This window comes from Lytechinus pictus, chromosome 1 (genome assembly GCF_037042905.1).
Source record: "Lytechinus pictus isolate F3 Inbred chromosome 1, Lp3.0, whole genome shotgun sequence".
Classification (NCBI taxonomy): domain Eukaryota; kingdom Metazoa; phylum Echinodermata; class Echinoidea; order Temnopleuroida; family Toxopneustidae; genus Lytechinus; species Lytechinus pictus.
The window spans coordinates 42,512,744-42,522,734 of NC_087245.1; the positions used below are offsets into that span (position 1 = coordinate 42,512,744).

Here is a 9,991-nt window from a genome sequence, read left to right on the forward strand (position 1 = left end):
GGCGGAAGCCAAACAATTTAAGGGGGGTCCACCTGAAATTTGGTGATGGACACACGTAAAAAAAAATTTGACAAGCAAAAAAAAAAAAAAAAAAAAAAAAGGTCATCAACTAAAAATTTAGGGGGGACCGTCCCCCCCCACCTCAAATTTAGGGGGGACCTGTCCTTCCCCCCCCCCCCCCCCCCCGCTTCCACCGCCTATGCCTTCTTCGACAGAAGATACATATTTTCGTAAGTAAAGGAAAATCTCCTTTTATCTTCATCAAACTAGAAAATACTGAAAACCCATAAGATTTCTGAACTTTTAAGTTAATATGATGTTTGCAAAATGATGAATAAAACATGTTGCAACATGAGGAATGGATTTGTTTAACCAACAAATATATAAATATATAGTAATCGTTAATGTATAAGAAAAAAATGTTATAAAAGTTTATAAGACATGAATATGTATTAAAGAAAGAAATTGACAAATGGTACAAGAATATATATAGATATCTATATATATTCCTATTTATATATATTATATCAAGACAAAATTTGAAGGCAGATTTACATTGTTTGAATGGCTTATAAAATAACAATTCTGCGCTCACTTTATTTTCACAATATAATGTAAAGCTAATTGCTTCGAATGTACCGACATTTTTTTTTCATGCATCATTACCTGCAGTTGCCTCAGAAATTATGTTCAAAGTTCCAAAGTCTGAACCCTTGTAAACCTTTACTTAACGGATAAATATCAATAGAAGAACAATAACATCGCTAAACCCGTTTAGCCTATATTGGTAGACCTTAATGTATTGTTTGTGAAACCTGTCCGAAGAATAGGGACTATCCTCGACATCCATCACTCCGTGGTTTGTGTGTGTATGTAAATTTGTTCAGGCGTCTCCGCACCATGGTAACCGCTATGCCGGCTTCGTTGACACCACAAACGTCCCAATCAGCGTGCATAAGAGCATGAATTGTGGGGGCGAGCGAAAAACCGGCGCGACAGCTCCGTGTAATGTGTGTGTGCGTGAACCCTTGAACGAATTTAGTGCATAGGCACAAAGCATTAGTAACAAAACACCTGTTGAGTTCAAACTAGCACGCGATCATTAGTTTATCCGCACTTGACATTAGCAACCTCGGCTCATAGACACAAAACATTGTCTGATATCTCTGCCCCTCAATACCAAACGATACTGATTCTTCGGAAGCATATTCGTAGGGAGAAAATCATAAAAATGGAGAATTTGATAATCTGATCATCTTGCACCGTGAGCAGAGGCCACCATGTCACATCTACGCTCCGAAATATCCAATATTCTTAATATTGACGGGATGTTTTCTGCTGGTGGAAAGTACCCAAGAGCAAAGGTAAGGGGGTAATATTATACCATGAAAGAGGTATACATCTACTATTTGCTTGACTATATTAAATACTCTAAGCAATTACGAAATATGCCTACCTAAGAAATTGGAGCACATAGGTTTTTACCAAAAAAGGACTCAAATATGGTAAGGTTTTAATACTATAGGGCATAAACTATTTATATACCTAAATTACATTATTTCTCAACGTTGTAAATTTTATATCATTAAAATTGCCATTGTTATTTGGCTTACCATTACATTGTAACAGCATAATTATTATCATCATGATTTCTAAAATCATTATTGGTTTCATTACATGTAGTATTTTCATTATTGTTACTATTATTTTTGTAGTTACATGTATATTATCATTATAATTATCATCAATATTAAGGCCTATTATTATCATCATCGTCCTCATCACATTACTACTAATATTCCGGTTTTATTATTACTAATATTATTATTATCATCATTGTCCTCATCACATTATTATGTTTTATGGACTTATTAGACTCTGTGGTATACTAATTTTGTTCACGATTTTGACTGACATCATTGATGATAAAAAGCTAATTCATATTATATTTTAGATTAGACATTGATCCTTCTGTACAACTGCAACTTTATATTTATATTACAGATAAAAATCTGTCCCGAACTACTTAATCATTACATGTATACGCAGGTTACATGTACACAGCAAAAACTGTGGTGTTAACCGGTGTACATGGAGGACCACACCAGTTGTTTTACACCGGTGTTAAATTGGTGGTGTTAGTTTTACACCCATAGGTGTTATTACAACACCTTTGGTTGTTAAATTTACACTCTTTGGTGTTATGTTCAATCTCTAGGGTGTAATTTTAACACCTCAGGGTGTGGTCCTCTATTAACACCAACTGGTGTCAGTTTTAACACCACAGTTTTTACAGTGTATATGCTGTCATGCACAAATTTATTACAGTTCTTTGGTCTCATGATTATCTACGTGAGGACAGCTTTAAATGATCTGACTTTATATGACCTTCGATAACGACTTATGTTGTATTTACATAACTGTCCTCTCTTCGTGGACTAATAATGATCTATGTGATCTATTTATTTCTGGAAGGAACTTTTCATATTAGGTTCTCTATTTATTTAACATGGCCCTCCATGGAAAACAGGGGTAATGGAGCACCCCCACAGATTTTTGCTGGGGGCACTGCGTATCTTATAAACCATCACAGCAGCACCCCCTCGAAATTAGGTTTTATGTTAAAATGTAGACATTACCAAACTCGCCTTCATTTTGGGGCGAAACCCCCTTTCCCCTCTTCCTAAATCTTTCCCAGGCACCTGTAAAGGCGTATTTTAAATTCATTTATAGGGTCAACAGCCTCAAAGAAAATAGTAGGCCTTTCGTGCACGCTCATCAAGAGAAAGTCCGTGTTAATCAACTAGGATATACTGCCCTCTTCACTAAAATACTGATATATCCCATTTTGTTATGTATTATTATATTTTCGCAGACTATGCAGGAGACGGATGTCCATAAACCCGTGTCTGACCCGGGGCCTTTCACACCAAGAGACCCACTTCTACCGGGTGTCCCGCAACCCTTCGCTGTCATCAGTGAACATTGGTCGGATAGGCTACATCTCCCGCTCTATGACGACAATGACATCTTCAGTTTTGGCAAGGTCTACGAGGACGCCATGTACAAGTTGGTCCACAAACATCTGGAGCTGGATACCCATGACCGCTTCGCGTACGTCGGCAACAGCAAAGGCAGCTTCGCGGAAAAGCTCAAGGAAAAGTTCTGCTTACTTCAACCCATGGTTAACATATACCCCGGGTTGATACACTACGAGGAAACCAGCAACCAGAGAATGTTGCCGTTTAAGATCAAGCACGTCGGCGCTGAAGAATACTTCCGACAGCTGTCGATGGATTTAGAAGGTAAGAAAGATGCGCCATTTGACAAGATGATGCTGAAAGACGCCAGTGAACATTTTACGAATCCAGCGGTGACATTTGCGCATATAATGAGAACGATCTCTTCCTTAGGGAAAGTCTTAATTGTCCACCGACCGGGACCAATGAATACATTACCTTTGTTTTCAGCAGCAAATAAACGACTAACCGAAGAAGATAACGACGAACCGTATACGAAACTTATCAAAAGCTTGCAGCAAATCCGAGTCGACGTTCGATGGGAGATCGAGACGCTGCCAATCGTCATGCCGAAAGCAAAATGGTTAGCAATGCTACAGAAAAGGTTCCCACCACAGATGGAGATTGCGAGTCAGGGGCAAGTGCAACAGGGTGTACGCGAATTGACAGAAGGGATGCTGAAATACGCGGGAGAAACAGTCGAATTTTATGACCGCCTGCTCTTCATCACCGCCTGTCATCCGATGGTCGATTGCGGATACCCGAGTGTCCAGAGAAGTGGTGCTGCTGCAACGCAACCGTATCCGGGATTGCTGAATCAGAAATACACCTTGACCGTCACGCCGGATATCTATAAACATTTACGAGAGTTGGAGAAGAAACCAGCTGAAAAGAAGAAGATTATTAGGTGATGATGTGCCTCTCTGATTATTCCCTTTATTTAGTGCCATAACAAGTAGCTGTAATCAATTCAATTGAATGAAACGGATAGAAAATGCAGATTGAAATCATTGATGTAAACTTTCACATGAAAAACTATGCGAGTAGACAATACCTCAAAGAATTATCAAAGAATTATCAAAATAGTTTTTCATCCTAATTTCATACAGATGTATAAGACTATATAGTTATAAACGCTTAGACTGATTATATCACAGGAATAAACTGTTGTCTAAGAAGATAGAAGAGTATTGATTGAAAATAATTGAGAACTCCGGGTAACATTAAGTTTAGCCATTGATCTCGGGGCTGGTTTTACGACTCATTATACACAATAATCAATGTATAATCAATCGTAGAAATCATCCCACGGTCAACCAACTAGATCCATGTCAAGTGGCCCTGCATGACTGGCCTTCCTGGCATAGCAGCAACAACTGTATTTAAAGCGATATCGTCGCGCAAGCATTATCCATTCTCACTGACAGCAAAAAAAATCTATATTGGTGAATGCAATCCTTCACATCATGTCGCCTAGCACAAACCTACTTTGGGTTATTAGAAGGTAATGGTCTATTGGATACAACCTTGAATGAGAATAGTCATGTTTACAGTCATTAATGACAGTTGATGTCCTTTACCAGGCAACCTCCCCGAGTGAACGTGAACATCTGCTGTTTTTAAGACACGGTTAATCAATAATCGATAACAATCGATACAGAGAATGTGATTGATTTTAGTGATGGAAGAATGGTTTGATTCATATGTCAAAGAGATCTAAGGTATTTTTTTGTGGATAGGAAAGATCTACTTTTGGGATAAAAACAAAATATATTGGCGTTAGCAGAATGACAATGATATAATGATGTAATGTAATATGGAATGTGTCAGGAGAAAGAATAGGTAACCACTCACGGGCTCACAAATTGAAAAAAAAAAGAAGTTAACCCATAAGTCCAACAAAGAAAGGAGAGTTCAAATGTGTATACTAAACGAAACACTGGTGTACATTTTAGGGCGAAATCGTGCACCCTAAGTCAGTATGAAAAGGGCGAAAACTTGAATTTGCGAAGAATGTGCATTTTGCAGATACACCACGGACGGGGTGACGGCCGACTGTGAAAAAAAAAAAATCACCGTTTGGGGGTATTGTTTACACTCTACACTCAGCAGCTTCTTTTTGCCACTCTATAAAATGCCCACTTGTATTTCGTCTCAGCACCTTTTTAGCATGTTTAGGGTGCAGCTTTCTCCATCATTAAATGTGCAAAAATGTCTGATCACGCATTTGCACCTCCCGGTGTGCTGCTTTTGTACATTTAATACCCCTATGGTTGAAACTCGAATGCCCATTTCTTAGTCATTTACTGTAATTTGTTTCTTAAAAAAAAGGAATCCCACGCCCCATGTTTATGAAGATATCAAGTCTATGTTAGACCTTTCGTTGCTGTTGTCTGAAATGGAAATTGCCTCCATGCACTATAATCATTAAAGGGCCATTTTTTATTTTAATATTTATTATTGCCCCACCTGATTGGAACCGTTTAAGATTCTTCAAAGGGTCAGTAAAGAGGTTTAAGCAAAGAGTTATTTGACATCAGTAGGCCCTATTTTCTCTACAAGTAATGTCTCCGCCAGGTTTGCGGTTCATGAGAGATGTGAATATTTCTTTATATATTTATTCTGAAAGTCATAAGAAGGGCATTGCATGTTTTAAAACGCAACCATTTTCTAAATATAAGTTTATTTTATTTGTGGTAGTGTTGCGTGAACTTTTTTGTAGTCTATGTAAACGAAGTTGTCTATCATTTTGTTCAGATACTTAAGTTTATTGACGAACATTTTGCAATTACAATCCGTCCAATAATTTTCTAAATAACAAAAAGATTGTATTTACCTGTATTTCAATGTAGATAATTTCATTGGTGTACAATACATGTTGCTAAAAGTAAAATACCAAGGGTTAACTTGGTCTAATTTAGCAAGCATGCAACCTTGGAGGGAATATCAAGCTCGATGTAAATTTTCAAGTTTGTTTACAAGTAAAATTGAATACATTAAGTTAGACATGTTTCATAAGAATCAATATTATCTGTATAGATAGTTTTATTTATTTCTCTAATTTGACATGCAACTGTAATGTTTACATGATGGTCTTATGCAAATATGCATTCTATTCCATGCAAAACCTTGAATGATTTTGATCAAATTAATTGTAATCCAGTATTCGTCTTGTGCAATCTATATTGAACTGTGTGTGCGTGAAAAATATATAAAGCAATTTTGTATATTTGTCGTGTATTTTCCCCGTTAAACCTTCTTTCAGAAGAGTTTTTTTTTAAATAATATTATGCTTCCGTGATCTATAGTAGTAGCTCTACTTTAAGAAATTCTCATTGTAACAAAATCACAGATTTAAGGTTGGGATTAGAAAATATGAATTTAAATGCTCGGAGTACATTATAAAAAAAATTAACTCCGCAAGCACGTCAGCAATAAATCAGTTTGGGCGTCTTTACAGGGGTATCCCGGACTGAAAATAATTATAAAAATATTTATGTAAAAGGTCTCCCTCGATGTTGCTTGTATTGATCAGTTGTTCCTTTTCTTAAATTGAAAAACATATAGGGCTCGTTGAGAATGTGTTTAAAATTAATATGCAATACAAAAGAAAGCAACCCACATTCCATACTATTATTCTATGTTTTCTACTTCAAGAGATATTTTAGTATGTAATCATGTGTTTTATTTAATAAAGTAAACGAAAGTCAAATAAGGATGGTTTTGATGCAGTTGTTTGTCAACTTTGTGTTGTAATTGTAAAGGTTTCGTCCACCACTAAAAAGCGTTTATTTGAATAAAGAGAGAGAAATCAACCAAGCTTAACACTGAAAATTTTGTCAAAATCAGATGTTCAATAAGTAAGTTGTGACATTTTGAAATTTGTTTAATTTCACAAGACAGTTATAAATGTGCACATCCTGGTCGGTATGCAAATGAGTTAACCGGTGATATCACCCACTAACTATTTCTTTTGTACTTTATTATACGAAATTTGTAATAAAAAAATTCTAATTCACTTAATAAAATCAAAAGAAATAGTGGGTGAGGGATACCATCGACCCTTTAATTTGCATATCACTGGGTTTAGCATAATTGTTTTGTAAACAATGAAAAAGGTCAAAATTGTTTTGTTTTGTAAAGAATAAGAGAAATGAAAAAATGTCATAATTAATGTCTTATTGCACATCAGATTTTGTTTAACAAAACAAAAATCAGCGCTATGTTTATGTAATTTATTTTTTATTTGGATTCAAATCGAACAATTCCGGGGTTGACTTAAATTAAAGCAACTTGTTTATCATCGCGAAATGGCGCCATGTTGATTTATTTCCCATTGACGAATATTTCAATATTCGGCACTATTACTGGAAATCAGCCGATGATTAGCGAATCATTTGAGGGTCGGTTACGAAAAGTCAGATATATTTCCTATCTTCTGCAAGTAAATACATTAGTCTTCCTAATTCAATCTTGTTTATTTTTTATACTGCTATATCAAAACAAATGTTTAAGGGGAAAGTTGAATACCTAAACATGTTCGACCCTCAGTGAGATGCACAAGTTCAAGTTTGAATTATTACGCCAGGCATATCAATGATCAGATGATAAAAAAATCCCATTTCAGCTGGTAAATGTTGTAACACAAGACAAGGTAAATCAGACGAAGCTCTCAATATTTTCGTTCATTTGTTTCTGTGAGACTTGGCCTAGTTCACCAAGCCAAGAATCAATGAAGCCAAACTAAACTTTGTTCAAAAGTGCTACACACTGGTGTCATTGTTTTTTTTTTATCAAGTGCACACAGAGTTACCAATAATGCATATTGCATTTCCATTTATTTGAATGCAGGATTAAAAGAGCATTGTCTATTATATGCCTTGCTCACGGGCATAGGTGCCGCGGCCGAGGATCGAACCCCGGACTTTCTATGTATAGCCAGGCGCCTTAGACCATTCGGCCACAGCACCCCTAGTCTGCAGGCACAGACCCTGATTGGAACTTTGATCAACAAGTGTGCCTCCACGCTAAGGCTAGCACATACAAAACTTGCTGTTCCAATACGCCTTCAGTAATCAAGGCATACGTAGGCTGCACATTCAGACCCTTAACTCGAGTGAAGGGTTTGCCTAAAGCAAACTACGGCACCCCACAAATGGAGGTGGTATCTTACTAGTAAGGTTACAACAAGTATTAAACCTTCGCTAATTAATTTATCTTATCATTTGTATAATTTTTTTTTTATTTTTTACACAGTAAACACGCTATATTAAATTTTATACAACACTGTTGAACTTTACAGAAGTCGTATAACATTTTAAACAAACACGCATAATTCATTTAGAATTAAGTGTTGAAGAATGAAATTGGTTTGTTTAAGATTTGTAATACTTGTTTAAACGGTTTAAACAACTACTGTAAGGTTCATTTAGAAAACAGCATTGTAAAAAGTTTAAACAGCGTTTAAACTTTTCCTCTGTAACTATCTCCAGCTTTAACTATTTAGTTCCATATCTGCTTGACGACTGGTGTATAAAATGATGGGAGTGCAAGAAACATCTCAGTTTTACGAATCATTTAATTAATTATTTAACTGTTTTAGTTCCATATCTGCTTGATGACTAGTGTATAAAATGATAGGAGAGCAAGAAACATCTCAGTTTTACAAATCATTTAATTGATTATTTAACATTGACCAACTATCACAGCTAAAAGACACACACAATATTTTCTGACAAGTGTTTTTACTAGATTACAAATGCTGACATAAGTGCTACTTTTGTAGAAGGTATACGGAAAGGAATGATTACAATAAACATGATCAAATTACAAAATCAACCGACTTGAAATTCATAGTGTTTAATGCTGACAGTAAAATTAGATGCTCTTATGTCTGAATAGACTTTATATATATATATATTATATATATATATATATTACTTTTTATGCATCTGACCCAATATCTAGTTCCCACTGTTACGATTCGCACCCCAACTGAAACGTTGATCTTAATCGTTGATTAGTCGTAGTGATAGTATGAGATCGTATCCGATCATTCCTGACAATCGTACTTATCGTACAAAACAAAAATGAATGGTTAAAAAATTCTCGCGTTCAGTTACAGAAAGCTAATCTTTACGTTCTTAACGGATCACTTAGCGATGGGAACGAGACATTATCGATCACTACGGTTACTACATTTTGATGTAGAAAGAGGGGTAAGGCAGGGGGATCCGCTTTCACCATATCTTTTCATTTTATGTATATAAGTATTAGCACATAATATAAGATATAATAATGATGTTAAAGGGATTTCATTTGGAAAGGAAGAAGTAAAACGGGTTATGTATGCAGATGATATGTCTATTTTTGTCCGAGATCTAGATTCAGTTGAAAAAGTAATAAAAATTTTAGAAAAATTCAGAAAAGTATCAGGACTTAAAGTTAATAACGATAAGACGAAGGTTTTATTACTAGGTTCCTCTCAAGGAAAATCATATGATTTATCTTTTGGCCAAAAAGTGGATTTTGTAAAGATTCTCGGTGTATTTTTTTTCTTTAGACGTACACTGTAAAAAATGAGGTGCTAATTAAGCACCTACAGTGCTTGTATAGTGACTGCACTACGAGTGCTGATTTTCTAGTTTAAATTTGAACTAAAAAATCAGCACTCGTAGTGCAGTCACTACACAAGCACTGTAAGTGCTAAATTAGCACTACATTTACAGTGTAGAAGTAAAAGAAAGATTAAATTACAAAGAAATATTAAGTAAAATAAAGAAGTTGTTAAACTGGTGGAAGCAAAGAGATTAAACCTTGATGGGCAAAATACAATTATTAAAGCAGTTTATCTTTCCAAAATTTATATATGTGGCATCTCTCACACCAATCCCGGGATGGGTTTATGATGAACTTGATCAGTTGGCTTTTACTTTTTTGTGGGGTGGCAGAAATAAGATTAACAAAAGTAC

General features: G+C 35.6%; 1 protein-coding gene across 1 annotated transcript; it reads left to right on the forward strand.

Moving 5' to 3' along the window:
• Nucleotides 1–932: 932 nt before the first annotated feature.
• LOC129263249 (uncharacterized) lies at nt 933–6,735 on the forward strand. The gene is made up of 2 exons (XM_054901173.2): nt 933–1,364; nt 2,876–6,735. Exons 1-2 carry the CDS (start codon nt 1,281–1,283, stop codon nt 3,929–3,931), a joined length of 1,140 nt encoding a protein of 379 aa, XP_054757148.2. The 5' UTR covers nt 933–1,280; the 3' UTR covers nt 3,932–6,735.
• The last annotated feature ends 3,256 nt before the right edge of the window (nt 6,736–9,991 follow it).